This window comes from Procambarus clarkii, chromosome 31, assembly GCF_040958095.1.
Source record: "Procambarus clarkii isolate CNS0578487 chromosome 31, FALCON_Pclarkii_2.0, whole genome shotgun sequence".
NCBI classification, from domain to species: Eukaryota; Metazoa; Arthropoda; class Malacostraca; order Decapoda; family Cambaridae; genus Procambarus; species Procambarus clarkii.
In genome coordinates, this window is record NC_091180.1 from 28,302,122 (window position 1) to 28,328,803 (window position 26,682).

The window sequence follows — 26,682 nt, forward strand, 5'->3', positions numbered from 1 at the left end:
GAGTGTTTTCTGTTGGCAGTTTTCTAATTATACAATCATATGTTGCCCTCAGCTCTCCTATTTCATACATACTTTTTTTCTTTTGCAAGGGAGTAATTACTACATCTACATTACAATCCTCCCATGGTGGTGTGAATTTTCTCTTGGGCACAACAATACACTCTGTAATAACATCATACTTTATAACATTAGAACATAAGTTATTCATATATACTCTCTTCATCATACACTGTTCACTACTTCCCACCTTTTGAACCGAGAGGATTAATTCATTAGCTCCCCCACCTCTCATTAATCTAATGGCAGAGGCTACATTTATCTCTACAATTCTATCCCCAATACTCTGCAGATTCAACTCCATCCTCATTATCTCAATCATAGCATTTCTTGGGCATCTTAAGATAATTCTCATGGCTTCATTTTGTACCTTCTCCAACTTGCCCATCCTACCTTTACCAAAACAAGATATGACAGGTGCAGCATAATCAATAAGAGATCTTACAGTACTCAAGTATAACATTCGTAGCACAGGGACTCCCGCTCCCTTTCCACAGCATGCCAAGGCCTTCAGAGGTTGTAATCTCTTCCGACATTGACCCAACAGTCTGTTCATCTCAGCTTCTAAACTCTCATGGTTTGGCACAAGATACAGTGCGTGTTTGAAGCACAAGGTAGGAAACTATGAGGATGAAATTTGCTTATTTTTTTTTTGCTTTTACTTTTAAATAAGGCATAGGGTGGATAATTTTTCAATTCATTTGGGAGTGAGTTCCATAGGCCGAGTCCTTTTTATTTGCATAGTGTGTTTGCACAGATTTAGTCTGACTCCGGTGATATCGAGAGATTTATTTCTGGTGTGGGTTCTATTACATCTATCAAAGAATTGTTTCAGATCAGGATTAGCATTTAGGAACAAGGTTTTGTGTATGTAATTAGCTCAAATAAGTATTTTTATCATGTTTAGAATTTAAACAGAGGATGCTTTGTTGTCTTAGACGGTGTGTTATAATTCTGATAGATTGTTGCTTGAGGTAATTTGTAGTACTTGAACCCCATGCACACGGATACCGTATGTAAGATAGTGATAGATCAGAGTAGTATAATGAAAGGAGAGCAGTGTGCATAATCTGGTTTTAGGGGGTTATACTGACAGCGAGTTGTTTCTGGCTATGGTGTTTGTGGGTTTATTAAGTTACCTATGTAAATGTCAAGGAACTATTTTTATTGTCGATATTAACATTGTTTGAATGTTAACATTCAGCCATATTAGTTACCTCTAATGAACTTTCAGACATTGCCCCTAAGAAGCCAATTCGTGCTTGCAACATTTGCCAGAAAGTGATTCCGTATTCAGGTGTCTACCCAGTAATTTATTCTGCAATCAATAACCATTGGGCTTTCATTACAGTTACAAAGCTGCTATCTCGAAAAAGTTTTTTTTTCCCTTAGCCTTCCTCCTACAACTATAATGGACGGTGGGAAATTTCTTTGGCTATAGGTTACGCCCGATTACTTGTGGACACTTATTGGAACGATGACTTGCTCCTTTTGTCTGAACTACAGTGTCCCACTTAAGTTTTACACCTTGTGGAATACTATTTTCAGGATGATCATTCGTCTTTCCTAATGTCCCTCCAGGACGCTTGTTCCTTTCGACTTTGGTGAACCGGATATACCTTAGACTTCACTTGTGGGCTTGTCAAGTCTTCCCATTGCTCCCCTTTCTAAACATATTATTATTATAAACTTTATTTGAACTAGAGTGGAGTAGCGTCTTTGCATTTATGGCTTGTGGGGAGTAGGCGATTCCTTGGGTTTATTACCATTTGGAGAGAAACATCCATTTTCCGTCCTATATTTTATTTTGTCGAGTTTGAGCCGTTGGTCCTTGTGCGAGTTATTTATTAGTTTTAATTATTAATCTAATGTCCAATATAAAATATTGAATAAAGGTATATCAATCTGCGTCACGTACGGATTTTGTAGTGCTAGTCCAGAGAGCCTCGGTATTTTCCCAGTAAGAGTTAACATTTCTGCACAGATTTTTACCTGGGTTGAATATTCTCCAGAAGTTGTGTAGCCTTTTGAAGGGTAAGTTACCATATTTTGATACAGTAATCCAGATGAGGGTATACCAGGGATTTATTTAATTATCGATTTTTTCCATTGCAGATATTTGTATGCATTAACACATTGCAAGTAATTGGTTATACAGAAATGGAACATGAAAAATGGTAATGATAATTTGTTTATTTGTAACTATTCTCTACTATAATTAGTGTCATTTGAAGTATTTGGGTGCAAAGAATACAGTAATGAAATTTAGGAATTTAATTAAAACAATATTTGGTTAAACTTTAAATTAACGTATGTACATATTAAATATTATATAATATAGGCACAAATTTGACCTAATTTTGTGGGGTCCCGTAACACCATAATTAGTTCTGAATTCACAACATTTAAAAATTTGTATAAAATGAAAAATTACAAGTAGGATTTACAAGCCAAGTAAAACATTAACGATGACAAACAAAAACACTAACAAGTCCACCTACATTTTAACCATTTAACACTTTTTACATCTAACAAAGATGGCAATGTCTTCCCGCGTGGCCGAGACCTCCCGCGGGCCGCCAACTGACTCAACGAGCGGGAACTTGCTTGACGGGGCCACTACCACAGTAGGCTTCCCTTAATTGACTACTGGTAGTGTTGAGGATGAAGGCTTCATCCCGAGGTTCGAACCAACTGCACCAGGTAATCAAGTTCTTGAACTAAATTAGTCATATCTGCTCATTGCAAATTCATCATTAAGATTTAACAGATTTAGGTTAGTGTCCAAGTAACCAATACTAATTGATGCCGAATTAAACATGTCAGCTTTGAGGAAATTATTCCATATTAAATAGTAAAAATGCATATATAAGCATGTATTGTTTATCGGATATAGTGCACTATTAACTTAATGGTACTTTATTATTTTGAATTTTGACTAATCTAGAACTCTGGGGAAATGAGTGGGAAGTAATTTGGCGGGAAATTTAAGACTAACCCAATTGATAATCTGACCAGTTAAAAATAGAGATATTGGAAATCCAGTATTACAGTATATAAAACACGATAAAACAAACTTATTAAATTAAAATTACCGAAAAGCAGAACTATGAATTTTATAGGATCGACCACTAATCTTCAGTATAATTACGTTTAAAGATTTCCCGAGATCACTTTCTGTAATTCCTTGGGCTCCCACACTCGTCAGCATTCATGGTAAACGTTGAATATTCAGGCGAGGCTTTAGGCGAGCGTTTCCGAGGAGAGCTGTACTCCGGGTAGAAGGCTCGCTTTGGAGACTCGTAATCCTCCATGCAGCTCCTCACAACCGTCCTGGTAGTGGAACGGTGGACACAATACAGCGCCAGTCCCAGGATGGCCAAGTACAGACCACTCAAGATTCCCACCAGGATGTAAACATGGTTGAAGGACATGCACTTGGCACCCACAGCGCTGATTGTATCAGAGGTTGCTCCTGAAGCTGCCTTGCTTTTCAAGATGTTCGACGCCTCTTCTGCAATAGTTTAATATTTGAACATTGCTACCTAAAAGAATTTAAGTAAATCTAATTTTCTATTTTTGTTAAGTTTCAGCTTTAAGGCAAGTTTGTCTTGCTGCTACTGGTAATCCATCTTAATTTTGTACTCACCCGAGTTGACCAATAGTCAAAACCAATTACAAAACTAGTACTCTTCTCGGTTCATGAACTATGAAGCACAAGGTTATTTATAACTGAAAACGGGAGGTAGTTTTCCACCCACAGGGTTATATACCCATGGAACCGCCTACCCGTCAAAGCAGTAAATGCCAAGACATTAGAAAAGATGATTTTGAACTGCAATAAGAGGAAAAAGGGTCCTTTTACACGCTGCCGACTTTCATCTAGTGACCTTGACGTGGACAGGATGGTGGGCCCCCAAATATAAGGGTTCTTCACCCAGTGGGTTCTACCCCCCCCCTCCCTCCCTCGGGCATAAATGGGGTTTGACGGCTGGATTAAGGAGTATTTTGCATTTATGAGGACGGGTTGGGGGAGTTCACAGGTTAGTAAAGTTAGGCCATTTACGATTTACCATTCACACAAATAACTGATATCCAATCAATTCTAGTTTGAAAATGCAGACAATTGGTTTTAAGAGTAGTATAATCTCAAACTATCGCTAATCACATTACTACTTTCACCAGTAAAGTGTCCTAATGCCAGCAGCATTAAGTGTGGCCATCGTAGCCAAGACCAACCAGCAGGACCTACCCGAGGACGGACTGGACGACAGACCAGCTACGACGAAGGTCTTGCCGAGGGTGACCACCTGAGAGAAGTGGGAGATGATTGGTCTCTTGCTCCTGCCAATGTTGACATCAGAGTGCACGCACGCTGGCTGCTCTGGGCACTCTTCACTGCACATCTGGATGAAGTGCACAACAGAAGGATTAATGGCAACTTAAATCTTTAATTGTGCAAAATGCTCTACTGATTATTGCAGAACTTTGTTCAGGTTAAGTTTCAATAAAATTTTGACAATATCCAGATACCAAAATTCCCTCTCCCTACTAATGTTAATCCTGTGGTACAGAGGCCAATGCTGGCAGTCACCTTTATGGTGCAGACTATTGTGAAGTTCTGGGTGGAGGTGCGAGTGTTGAAGGCCTCTATCTGAGCGTACTGGGTGACGCGTCTCACCGGTGTGACGCCAAACGAACTTTCATGCACCACCCCCAGCACCTCTCTGAACTCTCCCATCACCTGCGATACACTACACCCGTCCTGCAACAACCATCATCTTAAACTTTTAATGGAAACTAAACTGTATAAATTTAACTTCCGAGCATTAAGCAAGAGGTAATCACGTCTCCTATTGGGAAGAAAATATTAAGTGAATCCGAGTCCATTCAAAGTTGTCTAGTTCCATGAAATTATGTTTAACATGGAAATTAAAGTACAGGTATTACGTAGTGGTACGCAACACCATTCCAAGCGTCTACCTTTGTGTCCCAGACACTATGGCGAGGCTCTATGGCAAAGGTTACATTACAAAGTTTGATCTGTACCTTGACGAGCGAGATGCTGAGGCCATCGTCGCCCTTCGCTTGGCACTTTACCATATGGAGGTCGAGGGTGATGTCCTTACAGTAGACGCTGATCACAAGGGACATCTTTGTTCCCAGATTCACCACTTCAGTTACAACTGGACCATTCAAGTCCAATCCTGAGAAGAAAAAAATCCTAAGTATATACGGAACCTGATCAGAACACTAAATACCTTTGGCGTATAAAAGCTAAGATGTACCATGGAGGAGAGAGATGGTGGTCTTGGCAGTGTTGACGGGATCTTGGCCAGACACGTGACTGAAGGTGGTGGCGGGAGCTGGGGTTGGTGCCGGAGTAGACACGACATTGGAGCTCCCACCGGATCTGTCTTTAGCCTGCGTGAAGCTAACTATCCTTCCTCCCTTCTGCTGACAAGTTATTCCCAACATGCACGTCGACTCTCCAACCTGTAACATCACCGCCATCTTTACCCAGCCAAGATACATTTTTAAATAGTTTATACTCTTACAATTTTATAGTATAGCTTCAAACTTACACGCCCATTCATATCCTAGATATACCGAAGTGTTAATTAGCGAGATCATGCAAGAAATCCAAACCTACAGAAATTGGAGTCTTTAGAACTGTTCTCTTGTGATTACTTGCAGAGAAACCCGTCACCTGAAGCAGGATGCCGATGGCGAGGTTGTCGCAGACGGTACACTCCTTGTTGACGTCTGCCTTGAGGAGCCCGCTCCCCAGCCTCCACCCACTGCCCGACGCGGCCAGAGGCTGCACCATCACTGCGTACATCACCTGGCAAGTGCGGGGCAAGTTTATAGAAGGCTTTAAGATTTTAACTCTGCAAGCGAGTCCTAACCTCAAGTGTGATAGACGTGCATTGCAGAGTAATTAGCTTGCGCGAGTATCCATATTGCAAATGTTCCCAAAACTAAGTTTCCTGGATACAAGCACGCTTAAAGCTTATTCTTTTAAACATTATAACAGACTAGCTTATTTAATTTTTATTTACGGATTTAAGTAATTAACGACTGCTAGTTAATTATGGCAAATAATTAAAAAGACTTCAGTTACGCCTGAACTAAATTTAATCAATTTTTTTTAGATTACTACAGAACTGAAAAGTTTAATTTAATGTCGAACTGGATAAAAAAGCGAAGGGCTCCTAGGGTGGGGGGGGGGGGTAATATCAAATTATTAATCAAGTGCTTCATTACCTCTGATTTTCACCTACCGTAAACGGCACAAACCATCACAATGGTCAGACCCTGGATGACTAACAAGGCACAAAGATTGCTCCATGTGGCCCAACCCAGGAGGCCGTGGACCAGGGACCAAGGAGACTCACCATGTAGGCACCGTCCATGAGGACCTGGCCCTCTCCGTCCACCAGCGACACCTTCCCCAGCACAGGAACGCGAGAACTGGCCGTCAGCTCCAACACATTGGCTGAACATCGCGACTGTAACGATGCCAACGTTTAATATTTATGCAAACCGTAAAATGCAATCCAAATATATAAAAAAATGTTACGTAAATTTTAAAATTATACTAGGCAGCGAGAAATGGACAGCTTTCCTTTATAATCTTTGCTGTTCATTTACTGCTGCTGTGTTTTATCCACACCTCACTACATACCAGATATGGGAATGTTGCTGTAACAGTTCTATTGTTACGTAAAGTATGGTGACAAATAAACACAGACACTAAGATACTATATATATATTTGGTCGAATATACAGAAGTACACCGGTGATACTTTGGTGTGAGTTGAGCGCACTGAGCGTCGGTACAGTATCTCGCAAGTGTCTGCTCTAGACCACACTTGAAAGTAGACTAGTTAATGTTTGCTATTCTTGCCGCTTATATTGCTCGGGCAACACCTCACCGTGCTGCCCGGGCAACGCCTCACCTCATTCATCTCCAAAGGTTGACAGGAATATTAACACTATTTGGAGCGAGTATATTATTGGGATAATCTACTCGCTACATTGCTCTGCCTTTGCAACCAATATAAACTGTCCTTACATGAAGGGATAGTTTGAATTACTTGGGCTGGACGTTAGAGCGACGTTCTTGCTTCATGTAAGTCGGCATTCAATTCTCTACCTTCCAAGTGGTTGGGCAACATTCTTTTCCCCCGTCCCATCCCAAATCCTAACCCCTTCCAAGTGCTATACAAGGCTTGGCGCTTTCCCCGATAGTTCCCTTTCCCCGTCCTAACATTCAGGGAGTAATTTGCTAAATTAATTAATAGGTTGTCAAACTTGCTGTTGTGAAGCGTGTACGGTAGCCGCTACTGACCTTTATGCTGAAGTTTAGTATGGAGCAACCTGGAGCCATGGTAGTGGTGCCTCGGCCGCTGTTGGCAAAGAGTAAAGCAAGCTCTTGTTTGGCGACCCGTCCACCCTCAGGCGGCGACGGCACCGTCTGCTGCGCTCCCCCAGATGACCGGAACTGCTGTTCCGATTAAAGGTTTATTTGTGTCATCACTGCTAACTTCCTCGGCACTTTGTAAAGCTTCAGCCATTTTAGAAATCAACTCGCCTAGTTGCCTGGCTGTATGTTTACATTGAGAATCTACACAAACTCGAGTAGCTTAAGCAATATTAGAGTGACCGTACACTAGTACCAGCAGCTCACCAAGTTCTGGACGAGGCGAGGGCGGGGCGGGGGAGGCGTGGTCTTGTCCTCAAGGAGGCTCCCGTAGGTCACAAGGAACTCTTCACTTCCTCCTTTGTTACGGCGTTTATTCTGGCTGGATGACGCCACGAAGACTGTCTTCTGCTCTCAAGGGCGAAGGTAAGGGAAAGAAGGCACGAGGTAAGAATTGGGAGAGTAAAATAGTCAAGCAACGCTAAACGAGGCCACTAATAATCCCGACACCGTACTGAGGGAGAGGAACAGTGGATGGGACAAGCTACAACGCCACATGTATTTAGAAAAAGTTAAGTAATGAGCCATGTCGCTAACTTTAACAAAAACCAGTTATATTGATTGGTTTAGTTACGCAAAGTCCTCTTACCTTGGCATCAGAAGTTGACGCTTTTAGTGGATCAAACGTCTCTATGGGTACAGCTGGCCCTCTTCCAGCAAGATTCAACACTAAACCAGAACCATTGACAGATTCTTCCTGGAAGTTACTTGTCCAAGTAACACCAGGATCAAGTTTTTTAGTTTTTTCAACCTGTGTATCTGGTTCTGCGCTGGAGAACCCTTTTCTGCTTTGTGAAGATTCTCTCACCAACTCCTTGAGGACTCCTAGTGGGCTGTTCTCCGTTAGACCCATGTCACTTTGGTCTGGGTTAGTCTGGACGTCGTCGTCGTCAGTACTGGGGCGGCTGGTGGCGGTGTTCAAGGTCACGTTGATAGGCAGGTGGGCCGCCTGCCCTGCTGTCTGGGGTACGAACATACAAATTCAGATTGCGCTATTAACTATATTTTTACCTGAAACCATTTAGAGATCAAACTAATATTGTACACAAGTGTCCAAAGCGGGCGAGCAGGAGTCACTTGTGGCCCAGCCCCACTACTACAGCCCCGAGTTACTACATAGTGTAACTCGTGCACACATGTCAGGGGTCACCAATTTAAATTAACTGCAATGATTTTCAACAAAATTTAACTATTCAGCCACACATCCAAATCATTAGTGTTGCAAATATCAATACTTTACGCATTGAAGTGGTAATTAGCGAATTTTAAGTTCCCTATTACACAAAACAATAGTAATAAATTTAATTGGTGATCTACAAATTGTTGCAGCTCGCCGCCACATTCAGCACACCATGTAGAGTGTTGGTAATACCACTACAAGTAATAAATTATTACTAACTTTGAAGAGATAGTAATAATTACCCGACAAGAGAAAGACTTTTGTCCTAAGTTGGAAGCCCGACGCTTGGGGCTAGTAGCCTCACCCAAATTTGTTGGAGGGAATGATCTAGCGTACAGGACGGACATAAGCTTACCCCGACCAAGTTAGATGCATAAACTCTCAAATATAGGTTTTAATCCAAATATGGGTTTAATAAAATATATTTAATAAGTTAATATAGGTTTTAATCCAAGCTTCCCCCACCCCCAGCGCAATTTTCATGAACTGAAATTAAATCAAGGATGTGTTGTCCATAGTGTGTTGAAGTTATTCCTGCCGTTTACCCGCGCATGTTCACGATTTTACTTTATATATAAAGTAAAATTATGTTTCAGGTTGCAGGGGAAGGAAAGAGTGGGATGACGTGGGGAGAGGAAATGGGTGGAGGGGGACCACGGTATCCAATTAAGGTTTAAGAACATTAAAAAGTAACAAGTCACACCAGACAATCAAATATTTGATGGTTAACGTGGATATGGAAGACGCTCAAGCAACGGAGCGGAAAACAATGAACAAAGACCGTAAAGCTGTACAAGTATAACGCTTCTAGCTAAAGTTGTCACCACTAAATCGATTGGATAATTTTTTACCAGTATTTTTGTATGTGTTTCTTACCAGCCAACGATGCTTACACAGGATACGAATGTAACGGGTTGGTGTCATTTGACCAATTTGTAAATTTAATTTCATAATCACGAGAAAATAACGAAGCCGGCAATTATTTTGAGGCCTGGATGAAAGCGGCGGCCGTCGCCCAAGACGCTTTCATCAATTTTAACATTAATAATTCAATATATAATTATGTACGAGAATAAAGTTCAATATATAGTTACGCGTAGGTTAGGTGTATGTTCTATTGGCGATTATTTGTACGTATAGTACGTGGGTGAAGCTTTCGCTGAATTGAGATACGAACATATCGTCAGCAGAGCACAAATGTTCAAACAAATAGGTCGCGACTTGTGTAAACCGTTTTTCATTCATAAACATGGGGTTTGGCGGTTGGAATGTTGGATTAACGAGCATTTGGTGTTCGTCGACGAGGACGGGCTGGAAGCCATACTAAAGGATCGAACCCTCATCTCTGAACTCCTCTTGCAAATCTACAGACTTGTGGTAACTTTCACGGATCAATGATAGATCGCCAAGAGGGCCCTGCTGGAAAGATTTGCGTGATAGTAGCTTATAGAAGTATCTTACAATGTCTAAGGCTGTAAAGAAAGTGGAAAAAAGTAATGTAATTTCTAAGGAATGCTCAAGAGCTATTCTGTTCAAATTTAAGAGTTGAAGTCAGTATCTAGTATACCGAGCACAGTCTGTTTACCAATTTTATTTTTCCTCGACAAGGAAAACACGACCGCCGAAGAATTCAAATTCAAGGTTTCCCCGCGAACATGCCGGACAATGTCAACAGCAGAGAACAATCGTTACATCAATACATCCGCAGTTGGACGCTCAGTGAACCGGTAACTTGTACAGAAAAAAATCTAACAATATAACCATCCGTTAGAGAACACGTGGAAAGTTTAGGCTATATACCCAGAGTAACTTACATCGTTACACAAATCTATACCACCATTCTCATAAATCCTAAACATGCTTACACCTAACGAGTTTCAACTACGATAGCGTTATTAAATTATTGCACATACTTTTGGTAACGGTAGCGACAAACCTTGCACACGCGACTGTCACACGTAGAATGAATAACTTACAATATATACGCATAGGAACAACATCAACCGGCCTCTAGTGATCATTTTGTCTTGGATGGAGGACAGCGTCCCTAGTCTAGTCTCGGTGACGACACAAACGCCTTCACTCTCATCCAAATCCACAGCTGAACTGGGTAGTTCCTCCTTGATGGTAAACTACACCTTTGAATTTTGAATGTTGTGTGCACTAAGAAAGGAAATTGATAGTTCTTTCTACCTCTCATCGTGTAACGGCTAACTGGAATATTTAAACCATTAAACAAACTTATAAGTCCGCTATAGGTTTGGGGTTTCAATAAGAGATGGCGCTGTCGTGGATCACATACTAAGCTTGCAACCTTGCACGTGACTCAGATGCCATTGCTTTTAATAAATATTAATAATTTGTATGACTTCCTTAAATATTGCATGTTGCAAAAAGCAACATTATTATCATTACAAAATAACGCTAATAATTATAACATGATGTGATAAATTACTTTATTATTACTGCCTAGTTTTTACTTGTATTTTATTGAATGATACCCAAGAGGAAAATGTTAATAATAATATTATTATTATTATAATTATTCGCAATATATTTAAACAAAATATAACTTTTGGAAGCCAGAGACGACGCGCTGTGGCCCACTGATCAAGTAGTTCCAACAAAATGTAGACCTATCTGGCCATGAGAGTTCCTAGCAACGTGTTGCAGGTGCTAGGAGCTTCAGGGAAAAATCTCTACACGGTGTGCTGGGTGCTGGGAGGTACAGGTGAAGTCTCAGCACAGTGTGCTGGGAGGTACAGAGCGCGTCACGATTAATTACTAGAGCTGTCACGGCCATACACTCAACACTAATTACCGCACTCGGACAAAATTTAACCGTTCTCTTGGATGATAGAATATCATGGTGGCTCTATGCCCTAATAGCATGGTGCTTCTATGCCCTCCTTGTAGTATTGTTGCTCAGAATATCATGGTGGCTCTATGCCCTAATAGCATGGTGGTTCTATGCCCCCCTTGTAGTATTGTTGCTCTATGCTCCTGTAGTATTGTCATCCATGCTTCTGTATTATTGTGGCTCTAGGTTTCTGTCATACTGTTGCCCCTGTATTATTGTGGCTCTAGGTTTCTGGAGTATTATGGCTCTATGTTTCTGAAGTATTATGACTCTGTGTTTCTGAAGTATTATGACTATGTTTCTGAAGTATTATGACTCTATGTTTCTGAAATATTATGGCTCTGTGTTTCTGAAATATTATGGCACTGTGTTTCTGAAGTATTATGGCGCTGTGTTTCTGAAGTATTATGGCGCTGTGTTTCTGAAGTATTATGGCGCTGTGTTTCTGAAGTATTAAGACTGTGTTTCTGAAGTATTATGGCGCTGTGTTTCTGAAGTATTATGGCGCTGTGTTTCTGAAGTATTATGGCGCTGTGTTTCTGAAGTATTATGGCGCTGTGTTTCTGAAGTATTAAGACTATGTTTCTGAAGTATGGGAATGAAGATATTAATTTAGTCTCCTGTGGGACCTCTATATATGCACTCTCAATATTAGGAAACAAATTATTTTATTAAACAATTAACTGTCATTCAACTTGACATTATAACTTTTGATTCAAGAAAGTAAAAAATCAATTATTATTGCTTACATATGATATTGGATAAAACAGACAATAGTTTTTGTTAATTTGTGGAAAATTTTTCAAATATGAATAATGTAGAGAAGACTTATATGGATTTTTTGACAGATGGAGAGCGAGGCAAAGAAAATGGGAAGAGGGTGTATATGGTCGATTTTTTAGGTGGGCTATTTTGTTTAAAGTATTTTATTGAACCTTATTATGCGTAATATTTTTTAACTGCATCAGGAAATTTAATATTTTTTTCGTATCGTTAGTGCAATATAAATATATAATAGCCTAGTACAGTGGTTATATAGAGATACGTGGGTGAACTACGGGGATTTCGGGATGTTCTGTTCCTGTGTTTACTGTAGTTAAATACGGCGAAGAAGTGCCCAAGAGTTTATTGCTCGCATCACACCAACGGCTGTAATTAGCCGTTCTGTTTTAACAGTTGTTAGTTGTGTTTTAGCAGTTGTTAGTTATGTTTTAGCAGTTGTTAGTTGTGTTTTCAGCAGTTGTTAGTTGTGTTTTAGTTGTTAGTTGTGTTTTAGTTGTTAGTGGGTGTGTTATAACGAGTTTGTTAGTGGGTTTATTAAAGTAGAGGTGTTAGTGAATGCGTTGTAGCGGGTTTGTTAGTTAGGTGTATTAAAATATTACGTGTTAGCAGGTGTTAGGAATGTGTGAAGCGTACTGAATAGTGTAAGTATACTACCCAGTGACAAAATACACAAAATACAATTATTAAAACAAGATGATAATTGATGTACGAAGTGAAGTGTGAGTATTGGTGTACGAAGCAGACAATGTGGTGGCTGGAGGTGTACGAAGCGACAGTGGCAGCAGGAGAGACCTCAACGTGGCCTAAGGAACTCCTGGTAATATTTTTCATTTTATTTTTCCTTCTAGGGAGAGGGCATCAAGGAGTTTATGACTGTTGGATCAATAAAGGTTTAGTTAATGCTTTAAAGATGTTTGATGGGCGTTCTTGACTCGAAACACATGCAATTTGAAGGGAAGTTTTGAGCCTTGTTGGTAACTTGAGGCAAAAAGGAATTCAGATTAAAAGGTTTTACCGAAAGAGAAACGCCAATAAACTCGACTTTGAGTGCTGGTATTCTCAGCTCCAGTAAAATTCTGGTTACTGCGATTTGTCAAACAAGTAACTGAAATAAATTTTCATTTTTTCATTTTTTGGATACTCTTGGTAAAAATGTTTGCTAAACTCTTATGGGGACGAGTTCGACATAATTTTGATTCCCGAGCATACACAGTACTACACAGCAGTACAGTACAATCTTGGTTCAAAACACTATATGGGACCAACCCAATTAGTTGCAATGACGGATTAGTTGTAACCAGAGATGCCTCAATTATGCATTTCCCACGCTTATGGGCTGATTTCATTTAGCAAAATTTTCATTTCAATCTATAATGTAATAAACACTACCAAATGAACATGTCTTAAAAATCTCATCTTGAAATCTCATTTTAAAAGGAAAAAGACCCATATTATTAAACAAAAAATGGGGGAATCTGAAAGTGAACCATCAAATTTGGTTTTAAATGTGCTCAATGGCCTTCCCAAGGTCCAATACTGTAATTTTGTAATGTTCTGCCCATCTACAAAAATTATTAAAAACATAATTTGAGCCATGTTAAGAGTTACTATTCACACCTAGTATTTCTCATGCTCTATGGACTGATTTCACTGAGCAAAATTAGTATTTCAAGCTGTCATGAAGGGCAAGAACCAAGAGAACCTAGAAAACTTGTCTGTTAAAGATTTAACCACATCTAGCATATCTTCCATTCCCAAGCCTCCAGATCTCAGTTTCAAAGGAAAGAGGGGCCCATATTTTACTGAACAAAAACCTCGGCAACTGGAAAAAAAAAATGATTTCATTTTTAAATATAGCCAGTGGCTTTTCCAAGGCCCAACTAATTCTTATAAAGTTGCCTCCATCCATGGGCTCAGCCCCAACATCCTGAGCAAATCAATACATTCCCTGCTTCAGCAAACTCTTGTTCATCAAATTGGGTGAGTAAACCTGGCGTGGAAAGTGTGTGTTCCTACCGGAGATTTGCCAAATTGTGGTTTGTTAAATTGAGCCATTGCTACTGTTGTGGTACCTTGACCTAGTCATTAATGTCAGTAGGAGCTAAATTTACCTGCAGAAAAAATGGCCAACCAAACATTAGGAAGCACCAAATGAACATTTAACTTCAAGAAAAAGAAAGTGTTTTTCAGCTGTACAAATCCCTTGCGAGTCTCTTTTTATACTACTGTATCGAAGCATGGAGACATTAACTTCAGAAGGGCATATCTGCTTTGGAGAAAGTTCAACACAAATGACAAAAATCATCCCAGAAGTAAGTCAACACTCATACTAGGAATGGTTGAAAGTCTCGGGACTAACAGTACTACAAACCAGATATGACAGGGCTGATCTCATTGAGACTTTAAAAACACTGAACAAAATTGGAAGATCCAGACTACTTCTCTAAAATATGCACAAGGGACAACAGTTTCAAGCTTAACAAACCACAATATAAGATAGAAAACAGGAGATGCTTTTTTACACATGGAGTAATAACTCCATGAAATTGCCTATCTGCTTATAATATACTTGCTCCATGCTAAACCCACAAATGCCAAAACAGTATCTTAATTTAAAATTCAGCTGGCATAATGGAGGATTTTTTGGCAAGTTGCTGGCTTTCTGTGCCCATTAAAAGTCAACTGGAGATGGTGGCTCCCAGGTAAGTAATATCAACTGTAGATTAGAGTGAGTGATATAAAGATATCTTCAAAAGAACTGCACAAGACTGAAGGGAAAGATCAAATCAAATGATCATGACTAGAGGTCTATATCTTAAAAAAAAAATATTTTTAATTGTAATGAATAAGCTACCATGAAGTATAAGTGTGGCATTGAAGGTTGCAGTGAATTCTTATGGCTGTTTTTATTGTCTAGTAATGCAAGTATTAATTAAATTTTAAATTTAAAATGTAAATTTTAAATTAATTTTTTTTAATTTAAAAATTTTAAATTTTAGGATGTATCGTTGGTAAAAAAAATAGATTTATTTGATGGAATTCATAAAACTTGTATTTTTCTTTATCTAGGAATAATAGTCATTTACTTTGCATTAACCTCTTACCTCTTGTGTAATTCTTAGTTACTATACTAGTGTCTGTTACAGATCTTGGAAGCAGGGGACTATAGATTACTATGTCTGAAGCTGTTCCTAACAGAGAACCTAAAGGCATTAGTTCCACCATGTCTGAGCATTTAAGAAATGTCAGTATATCAAGTTTATCGACTCCACATCAAATAAGAATTAGTTCTTCTGAACCAGATATCTCGAGCAATACTTGTGTGCCTGAGGAAGTCTTTGAGTCAAAGAGTGATGGCAACAGTTCATCATGGGAGACCTGGATATCCACATCATCAATGGAAAGCAATTACTACTCAACCACTTCATCAGAGGAACGTTATTATTCTCCCTCTTCACAAAAGGAAAGCCCTAAAATTACTTCCGATGATTCCAGCACCACTGACCCCTTTACTTCCCTTAAAAATAAACAGCACCTGAACAAATTTACAGACACTTCTTGCAGCAGTGTGTGTAATGTAAATAACCCTAATATATCTGATAGCAGAATTACAGCAATGCCTTATGAAAGCAATATCCCAACAAGATTAAGCGAGTCAGTGACTGATAAAAAACCATCAGAACCTCGTATCTGTGATACACCTCTCACTCGTAAAAAAAAAAAAATGGATTTTTGACTGATCCTGAGATTGAATTCAAGGCAAAGCCTAAGAAAGGTTATAACCCATTCCTGAATACATATAAATCAGTCCCTTTACCTTCTCAACTAGAGTCAGAAATTCACAGCTTAGAACAACTGATTTATAATATCGAACTTCAGTTACCTCCACTAAAATCTTTATTAAAAAGATTAAAGCAAGCCAAGCTGTGGTCTAATTTATTAAATTTACAAGAATATTGTGAACCATCATTACAAGACTTTTTAAGAATGAAATCAGACATTTCTAAAAGCTATGATGTTACAAAATTGTCAGATTTAGACTTGTTATTTCTAAGTGATGACATTTGTAAAGTGGGAGAAAATGACAAGAATATCACTGAGAAGTTGCAGGATAAAGACTTGAGTGCTGCCAAAAATGAAAAGTCCTGCCAAGTTTTGTTTGAACAATTGCAGTCCTCAGAAAGCTTGAAGCCCGGTGAGTGTTCTCCCTTGGGACAATTATTAATCAGTGATGAATGGGAATTTGATTATCCTCATCTTTGTTTATCTCCTGAAGGCAAGCAGTGTAGTGCATCATGTCCTGACAAAATTGACCCATCACAGTATATTTGTCATGGCTCGGAGAAACCAAGAACAGAAAATGTTGAGCATGAGGAGTGGTCAGATACTAGGCGAAGAAAGAGAATTTCCTCTAATAATTGCATTTCACATAGTGTGTCTAGTATGAAGAAAAATGGCAAAGATTTTTTGCCTTTAATTACAAATGAAAAGCAATGTTCCAAATGTTTGACAAATTTCTGCTTCTGTGTGAAAGTAGGGGACACTAGTGAAGAGGGTTCTTCTTGTATCCCTGGTTTGCCTGTGAAACCAACCGCAAAAGCAAGCGGCAAGCATCTTCTAAAAGACGCAAACAAAGATGATTTTTACATGATGAAGGTAATTTAATTAATAGTTATATTTTTATATATATTGTAGTGCAGTAGTCCTAGGCTCAATTCTTGGGCAGGGTGAGATTTTTGGGCATATTAGTATAGTACTATATTTCCTTACAATGCCTCTGTTCACCTAACAGTATATAGGTACCTGGGAGTTGGTAGATTTCTGTGGGAAAGGTCAGTGTTTGCTAAGGGGGAGGGGGGGGGGAATCTCAATAAACCTAATGGGCTTCATGTCCCCAACAATGTTAAACTACGTGTCACCAACCTGTTATCCAACCGGGCATTTTGGGAAATTCCTGTTTATTCATAGGAATATGGTATTACCTGTCAATGTAGTGAATAAAAGTAAGTGTACTTTTTTGTCTGCAGAACTGTAGTTGCAGTGATAAGTTGTAATTTTAATAAAATGTAATACTGTATAGCACAATAAAATTTTTGTCTTTGCTGGAATTTAAGAGTTAATGATATAATTCTAGTTGTCTTCTTGAATACCATACAATGTAGGGAATTTTCATGTATAGACTAAAGGTATTTCTAGTAAGACTGTTCAAGATCAAATGATCATGGTATAGCCAGGTGAAATAAATTCACTTAGTTTTTTGGATGAGTTATTTATGAATTGGAATGGAGAAGGAAAATTGAAAGGTTGAGAAATAGGTGGGCAGATGTAGTTGTGAGACAATATGGTGTGATTTTCATGCAAATAGCTTTGTACATGATAAATGTGCAAAATAAATGGTAAGTAGTAGAACTGAATGGAGGCAGTTTGTTAGAAGGGAATGAATGTTTACAAGCTTGTTTTTCCACTACTAGGAATATTTTATACCTAGCCTATGAAATTGCAGAAGTATATTGGGTATATTTTGGTTGTCCAGTAGGATAAGCATTGTGGATGTTGAAGTGAGTGGATGATAGTGAGAACAGTAAAATGTTGCAGATTATCATTAGTATTATACTTCTTCCATCCTTCACTGGTGTATATCTCTTCGTAGCCTTAAAGCGAGAAATATGGTAGAGGTGATGCTATTAATGGCTCAGGACTGTAATACAAGGTCAGCAATATACAGTACAGTATATTGCATTAAAAATATTGAACATTCCAAATCAATATTTTAGTGCAGTAATACTATTTTAAATTTAAATTTGTGATGCATCAACACATTTTTTAATCATTCAATGATAGTACTGTATATGCTTGAGGATAAGCTACTTATATAAGTAACAAACAAAAATAGCTCGGATCAGTTGTATATGTAAATAAAGTACAGTGGTGCCTTGGTTTACAAATTTAATCCGTTCCAGCACTGAGCTTGTTATGTGAAACGCTCGTCTTGCGAAACAATAACACTGTCGTCAGAGGCGTCTGAGAACCAGCGGGAACGTTAGGAAGCACCGTCGTGGTTTTCTCATTAACTGAGCGGAAGCTCGTCAATTGAGACAAATTTTCTGCGAGTAGCTCACTCATTTCCTGAAAAGCTCGTAGATGGGGCTGCTCGTCACCCGAAGTTCTTCTGTACTGTATTATAAACCTGTACTGTACTGTACATTAAAATTCTTCAGATAATAGTTTTTCCAACAGCTTATCAGCAATTTACTTTGAACTCAATTTACACAAAATTATACTATCCTATTTGATCTGGGTGAATAATTCACTGAAATTAATAATTAAGTGAAGCAAAACAGTTTTAAAGAGTTTAGCTTATTTTTATTCATGTGCTGTAATATACAGTATACACCAGTAAAAACATGTACAGTATAAAAAATCACAAACATATGACCTGAGTATACAAGAAACCACTGTAAAATTTGCAGGATAGATAGGAGCAAAGCTTATCTTTAAGTAAGGTATTTTAGGTAATATGGTTATGTTGGTTGATGATTATTAATGTTGTTATGCTCTACACCTTTCTGCCCTGAAGTTACTCTGGCTTTCTTAAGAATATCAGGGATGGCTTGGAGTTTAGTGATTTTTTGTAGAGTAATTCAATATTAGGCACTAGCACATCTGAGGCATTTTGGTACATTAGGGTTTGTGTTGAATATTGGTATCCTGTTTTGGTTTAATGTGGGTGTATTATCGAGATAGTATCTGAAGAACTGGTTAGGGAGAGGTAGAGAATTTTAATAGTTGCCAATAAGATAACTATTTACACTGATTTATGTTGCAGGGATTTTATTTGCAAGAGTTTTTCTTATTGAAAAGAAAATACTAAATTATGTGGCACTTTTAGTGGCTGATATCATTGGCCTGTCATCTACAGTGAGTTCTACTTGTTTATTGTTTAAGTTGGTTTTTACTCTCTCATATCTCAAGATATGAGAGAATTTTCTTGATTTTGCTGTTCTTTATTTTTAAAAATTTATTTTCATATTAGCTTAAGTTCTCTCTCTGTTGATTAGTTTTACAGTTTATTTATTTTAATTCCTAGTTGTACTTGTTCTCATACTCATGATTTTTCTTGATTGATTAAAATACCTTTTATTAACCTTGGATTATTTAGCCTCTTGTTAGTATACTGTAATTTGTTATGGGAGTAGTATCTTATAGCCTCTCTTTAAAAAAAAAAAAAAAGACTATTGGGTCTTCACCATTAGCTTGAACCATACAGTATCACCAAAATGCCAGGAACTCTTTGGGTATATTGAACTCCAATATAATATTGAAATATGACAGGAATTTAATACAAATATAAAGGTATGGTTTTCCAAAATTCTATACATGCTTCTTATACAAGTCAAAGTAAAATAATGATTTGAGTCAAATTTAAGGGATTACATTTTATGAAACTTTTCGCTCTTGTTTTCAGGTAGATGTACACTTTAAAACTGTAGCCTGATACTGGTTGACAGGTGCATTAGAAAGAAAGGTGCATTATGGGTAATAAACAATGTGGCGAGATACTGACACCACAAATTCCCAGGTGTTTGTATCTAGCCACTGTAACCAGGTGCAGCACAATACAATTTTGTACTGTATCTCCAAATTACCTGAGGACTACACCAGCTCATGCCAACACACCATTATGTCTTATTAATATTGCATCTTAATGTTTGTTTATTTCCATGAAATGAGTTACCTAACATGGCCATTTATAGCTCAACACCAGCCATGGTGTTGAGCTATAGCAAGTGAGTTAATAAAAAAAAATTATCAAACAATTTGAAAACATCACCAAACACTACTAGCACACTATGCTATCTTTTTTTTTTTTTTTTTTTTTTTTTTTAGCATCATATGTTAACTCTTGGTGGTTCCCAAAATAAGAGCTCGCAAACATATCGATAGCCACTGCCTGTGGCAACAGGGTGGGCAGACATGCCGGTGTCAAGTACCAAAAGTTGTTACAGAAAGTTACCTAATAGTATTGAAAGAATGACAGGTATAATACAGAATATATCATCATATGGTTATACTAGTAAAATTCTCAATTTGATAGCAACATGGCGGCTAGATACTGCCAGCCAGGGGGATTTTACACCTATGTATTTTGCTATAGGGATCAGAAGGCAGGTCATTTAAATGTCCCATTTGCTTCCTCCTTGTTGCCAGTATGAGGTGACTTAGTGGTTATTATAGCTTTTCCTTTCTCTTCACTGGCTGTTCTCTATTTCTGTGCTGGTGGTCATGTTACTTCTGCCCTGGCTCTTTGTGGAGCACTGTCACTTGCTTAATAGTGTTGCCTCCTACTGTTTGGCCTTTGTGAAGCATTTTATTTCTGTGTAGAGGCTTTTCTCTCATTTTTTCTCAAATTGTTCTAGGCCTATTTTTTTACCTCCAGCTAGATCCTGTTGCTCTGGAACTTTCTTGGTCCTAGGATTGGGGTTCTTTTCTTTGTGTGTTCTTTTGGGGTTCTTTGGGGTTTTCTTTCTTTGTTCTTTGGGGTTCTTTTCTTAGATGTTTACCATCCTCACCAGGCCTGTGTGGCAATTATGTGCCTTTCTAGTAGCTAAGTTCCTCCTTCCCTAAGCTCTGGGTTTCCACTCTATAAGTAAGCCCCCCTCCATATTTGTCTGTTCCCTATTAATCTGTTTTTTCTGTGTGGTTTTGCTCATATTTTGTTTTACTAGAAATCATCATTTGAAACACTTCTGTTGGAACACTTGGGGGGATTAAAAATGTGTGTGCTGTATCAAACAGACTGCGATATAGTGGGTGGGGAGGGGGATTAAAGGTTATAATTCATATGCTGTATCAGATAGACTGGTGCATACTTTTCCTTTTCCTTAACTTTAATAATTGATATTTATTGTAGCATTTCTTACATGTTTGGAATTTTGAATTAATTATCTCACTAAACTGGGAGTAAAAGAACCTAGAGCTAAAATAAACTTTAATTTGACCGTTTCAGTGTGAAGGCGGACCAAGATACAACTTGCGTAGCTCGAGAAGAATGCACGGACGTTGTGATTCATTATAGGTCGACTATCATCACTGAAGGCTTGGTATTTACCTGGTCACTGTCAAGGTCATAAATGTTTTAAATATTTTGTGTCTGCTTGATTCATTTTATATTTTGTAACTGAAAATAATGTACTTCCGAGATGAAAAGGCAATATATATACTGTGTGTACATTTGATACAAAATATCATACAAATTTGATATACTTGGTATCAGTGACATTTGTTAAATTTATAGTTGAGAATGTAGATTTTGTAAATGAGTTTGCAAAATGTGTGCAGAAATTTATATGTACCTACTATACTGTACATATTTTAACTAGGTACAGTATACTGGTAGTTATATTGGTATAAATATGTTATTAGAAAACCAAATGGTGGGTAAGCTGAGTACAGCATAATAGAGCATTTGTATATGGACATGAAATAAAATAAATTATTGTTGGTAATAATATTTTTAAAGGATTTGTATATGAATACTTTTCTAGCAAGATATTAAGAAGAAATTTTAGGTTTATTTGTATTATTTTCCATCTTATTTGAAGCCATGAATGCATTAGAAATTAGAGACACTGCATCTGTTTACTTGAAATATGAGTTATATGTATTTAATATTATACAGTAGCTTAGCTTGAGCAGAGCATGAACTGTTGCTAATGATGCAAATATACTCCTAAATGTGTGTAGACTTTATGTGTAGATGGTGTTTTGCCAGTACATTACTAGCAAAATGTAGTCTACAGATAAAATCTATTGTCAACAAATATTTCTGAACATCATTATAGCTTCATCAATTGAATAAAGTGTTATGGAATTATTATATGATGTAGCACTTTTTAACACATTTTGAGGATGTAATTTATATTAAATTCTATTGTGTAAGAATATATATGGTCATATATTTTTTTTTAAATTTAAGATGGCCATTTTAGTGGTGTTACAAGATGACCATTATTAATGTAATACCATATTTAAAAACTCATAATAATCTTATATCAGATCTGAGAAGAAATTGTAACCATAAAGTATAAGGAGAAAATTCCTATTATTATTTCATCTAGCCAATACATTACTAGTACAATACTCACATTCATGTGTAAATATAAGACATTAAAGGATCATTTCAAAGGAGTTTAACTTTTTTCCTTCTGTATTTTCCTGTATTTAAATTTGCATTGTAAAGCCAAAATTCAAAGGTCTTTCGTAAATGACCATATTTTAATGTTCAACATGAAAGATCTGTTATAGAAACCTATTAGTTGATACATTTTGAATTTAAAGTTATGAAATACATCCAGGTATAATTCTACAGAATAAAGGAATGACAAGTTTGATGCTTCTCTCTTAATTTTAATATATTAAAGGAATGATAGGAGCCTTCCTGCTTAACTATTGTTTGTTTTGTCTATTTCCTGATTAATTATTGTTTGTTTTGTTTATTCAGAACATTGTTTTTTCATTATAGTATATTACTGAATTTAGTAGAATATACATTTTCCCAGATAAAATAGAACCTGATTAATTTGTCTGAAATAATATGGATTTAGTAAGGAAATCCCCCGTAAAAAAAGTAAGTTAATTATGAGGAGAAAGCTCTAAGCCAGTATGACTATAAAAAAAATTATATGTAAACTAAATTATTAAATTGTAATGCGGACGCTATATATTTTATTTTCAATGTCGTGTATGTGATGTCATGTTCATACATGGTTTGTAAGTTATATCAAAACTGATACAGTACTATTTTTTATTAAGATCATACATTAATCCCAACTTCTTCCTACCTGAGGTTAAATTTGCAAAATTCCTATCATCTACCAATGGTCTACATTTTAGATAGAACCATGGAACTATTACATATTGGTAATCACATTTTAAATTACAGCCTGAGTGTGTGTGTATATATATATATTTATATATATGTGTGTGTGTTATTTATCTAAAATTAAAATCTGCACTTACCGGTAAATATATTATTGATGAAATTAACTACATATTTACTACTGTGATATTCATTTAAATTTACCTGTTAGGGTTAAGGAATAAAGGTTATATAAATTGATTTAGGTTTAATTAGCCTCTTGTCAAGTTTGGTTCAAATTCTCAAGCTTGCATTTAATTTAAAACAATAGCTATATACATAAAATTTCTTTTTGAAGTTGTGAAGGGTTTGACAATGAGTGGTGGTAAAGTATGTTGCATAAAGTGGTTATATAAAAAAGAATCAATTCAGGGCACTGCACACACAGATTCATGGACTCTGTGTTATGTCTTGACATATTACTTTGCATTAGGTCATCCTCTAAGGTAAAGGGAAGAGGAATCAGGTGGAAAATTGGAATTTAAAAGTTGGGTAAATGATGTGGGAAGGAAAAGTTCTGATCCATATACAGCATACCAGTACCTTCATGGCACTTTGTTTTGTATGTCTCCATTTTCACTTTCCTTAATATTGATTGCCTACTGATTTTCTGAAAATTGCCATCCATTATTTATTCATGTCCATGTGATTGTAATGTACTGGTACCAAACACACCATATATTTCTGTAGTATAGTGGTCATCACAGTCGATTCCCAACCGAAAGTTCAGCTGTATGATATTTGTTCAGGACTGAGATGCTATGATCTGGGAATTAGACAACTGTTGTGGGTTGCATCCTGTGTTAGGTCAGTCATTGACTTAGGGGAATCCCAATAAACCCAACAGGTTTCCTGTTCTGGTCAATGGGAAATCATTCCATATCTCATATTCTTTACTGTGCCTCCATATTATGCACATTTTGGCCGCCCAATCTGCAATATTTCCACTGCAACCTTTTAACATAATTTATTATTCCTTAAGCCCCTTAGCATTGTTACATATCGGCTATGCAAGGTTAATTTGTGGACTTTTAATGGAATGAAATGTAACTTTCAAAATTGAAAATAACCTTCAGTTTAAGAATCATTGGAATTAATGCACTAATTGAGGCAGCACAATGGTACCTTAGAAGAAACCGAGGGTTATTTATAAGACTTGTACATTGAGGAAGCAAAGCTATGTACTGTATTAGATTTGTAATATGAGTAAAATGTTTGAGTTGTAAAGGAAGTTTTGTGTGCCTGCACTGGTGCTCTTGCATGAGTGCAAGTAAGATCTACGAGCCTCTACTGTGCAAGAAATATCACTCTCTCCATTGATGTTTACCCATGCTTTTGTTTAGCTTAAATTAGCTTGTGCAGTATTTTTTATTAAAAGTTAACTGAAAGACGTCGACCTTTTTTTGTATTTAAAAATATAGAACGACATTAGGCCGATGTATATAGAAGTTTAGTTAATTTATTATGCACCCTAAACGTTTCCTGTGGTTGGTAGCTTTAAAAGTTACAGAGGCACATAATTGGCTCAGAAACTGAACCCTCCTAATTCGTTCAACCGTGTAAGCTACAGCATTGATGACCTAGTTGCAGAAACCTGATAATTTCATGTATTTAAAGTCCGTGGGTGCAAATCAGTGACTATATTATAAATATGCAAGAAAATTTAAAAAAAAAATTAATATGACCGTCGACGTGAAGATCTTAGAATAATATTCATTAGAATTGTAAATTAAAATAAAAAATTAATGCCTTAATCATATGGAAATTTTAGCACATAGAGGCGTGGAAAAGTTGGAGCAGCTGAATGAGTTCCATGATCATCTTGTGACCAGACTTTAAATACTGTACCATGCAATTACCGGGGTCGTGTAATGCATGATATTACTAACTTTGCGTAATTTAATTATTGATTCAGTCTCAAATTTAGTATTCCTATTTTCATAGAGCAGATAAGAATGGTTTTCTCGTGGCGAGTTTATAGGTGTGTAGGTTTGGTGTTTGTGTGAGGTTCTACTGACTGGTAGGCGGGGTTCCAGCCCGATGATTTCCCAAAACTGAAAAATATGACGTCAAAATGACGTAAGCACAGCACGTAGGTGCGTGTATTTAGAAAACTTTTATATTACGTTTTCTTCTGTTTGAAAGACCAACTTTTGTAAAAAGGACTTAGACGCCAGATGGAAATAACCATAGTAGAGCATATGCTGTTAAAGGGTCAAGAGTAACACGTTATGAGTTCTTGGCCCAGCAGAATCTAGATAAATGTGACTGTCCTAGCATTGAGTTATAGGATACTCTACGCCATGTTTATAACATTCCAGAGTGATTCACTGCGCCATTACCTCACTCGACGACAACATGTAATTTTCCTGCTGAGCGCAATATTCTTTTTCTTACTGCGCCTGCAGATGGCTCACTGTAAATTGCTGATACAAAAGAAAAAAAGTTTCAGTTATTTAAGTATTTGATATATAGTATTTAATACTAATATTGATATTCTCTGTTTACGAAGAAGGTACATTACTTCTTTGGAAAGATTTTGGTGCGTACATTATACAGTACTACAACGATTTGAAAAGGCTTGAAGATATATAATTAATATGAAGTATTAAGTCAGGAACCTTCAGAACAGTTGCAAATACGAATAATTGTGCATAATAGCAATAATAATAATCTTACCCAAATATATAGAGAATAAAAAAATACTTTATCCGAGGGACCACTTGACCCTATCCTCCGTTTGTACACACAAGGTCCAGTACTCATCTTGGAGGTACCGCTTCACAAGGACGCTAGGACTCGGAGGTACCGCTTCACAGGGACGCTAGGACTCGGAGGTAATGCTTCACAGAGACGCTAGGAATCGGAGGTACGCTTCACAGGAACGCTAGGACTCTGAGGTACCGCTTCACAGGAACGCTAGGACTCTGAGGTAATGCTTCATATAGACGCTAGGGCTCGAAGATACCACATCACAGAGACGCTAGGACTCGGAGGTACCGCTTCACAGAGACGCTAGGACTCGGAGGTACCGCTTCACAGAGACGCTAGGACTCGGAAGTACCGCTTCACAGAGACGCTAGGACTCTGAGGTAATGCTTCATATAGACGCTAGGACTCGAAGATACCACATCACAGAGACGCTAGGACTCGGAGGTACCGCTTCACAGAGACGCTAGGATTATGAGGTAATGCTTCATGTAGACGCTAGGACTTTGAGGTACTGCTTCACAGGGACGCTAGGACTCTGAGGTAATGCTTCATATAGACGCTAGGACTCGAAGATACCGCTTCACAGAGTCGTTAGGATATATCTGAAAGACACCGCTTCACATGGACTTAAAGTTCGGTATGTAATTCTTGGAAAGTCTTCTTAGACAATATTCTCAATTCCTATC

The 26,682-nt window shown here is 37.5% G+C and overlaps 2 protein-coding genes across 8 annotated transcripts; one reads left to right on the forward strand and one right to left on the reverse strand.

The window, feature by feature from the left end:
* Positions 1 to 2,316: 2,316 nt before the first annotated feature.
* Positions 2,317 to 10,860, reverse strand: LOC123758811 (uncharacterized). 2 transcript variants are annotated; one of them, XM_069334612.1, is made up of 11 exons: positions 10,700 to 10,860; positions 8,133 to 8,504; positions 7,751 to 7,891; positions 7,412 to 7,564; positions 6,456 to 6,569; positions 5,768 to 5,902; positions 5,346 to 5,553; positions 5,107 to 5,264; positions 4,652 to 4,822; positions 4,310 to 4,463; positions 2,317 to 3,571 (listed from the first exon to the last, which is right to left on the reverse strand). In XM_069334612.1, the coding sequence occupies exons 1-11, from the start codon at positions 10,742 to 10,744 to the stop codon at positions 3,228 to 3,230; spliced, it is 1,995 nt and encodes a 664-aa protein (XP_069190713.1). In that variant the 5' UTR covers positions 10,745 to 10,860; the 3' UTR covers positions 2,317 to 3,227. The 2 variants fall into 2 exon arrangements, with proteins under 2 accessions (XP_069190713.1, XP_045599493.2); XM_045743537.2 differs by having other exon boundaries at positions 7,412 to 7,567; positions 10,700 to 10,859.
* A 2,142-nt stretch (positions 10,861 to 13,002) lies between these two features.
* LOC123758809 (uncharacterized) lies at positions 13,003 to 23,485 on the forward strand. 6 transcript variants are annotated; one of them, XM_069334616.1, is made up of 4 exons: positions 13,003 to 13,183; positions 15,513 to 17,022; positions 19,193 to 19,284; positions 21,374 to 23,485. In XM_069334616.1, the coding sequence occupies exons 2-3, from the start codon at positions 16,354 to 16,356 to the stop codon at positions 19,235 to 19,237; spliced, it is 714 nt and encodes a 237-aa protein (XP_069190717.1). In that variant the 5' UTR covers positions 13,003 to 13,183; positions 15,513 to 16,353; the 3' UTR covers positions 19,238 to 19,284; positions 21,374 to 23,485. The 6 variants fall into 6 exon arrangements, 5 of the variants coding, with proteins under 5 accessions (XP_069190717.1, XP_069190715.1, XP_045599490.2 ...); XM_069334614.1 differs by lacking the exon at positions 19,193 to 19,284 and having other exon boundaries at positions 13,007 to 13,183; positions 15,501 to 17,022; XM_045743534.2 differs by lacking the exon at positions 19,193 to 19,284 and having other exon boundaries at positions 13,007 to 13,183.
* The last annotated feature ends 3,197 nt before the right edge of the window (positions 23,486 to 26,682 follow it).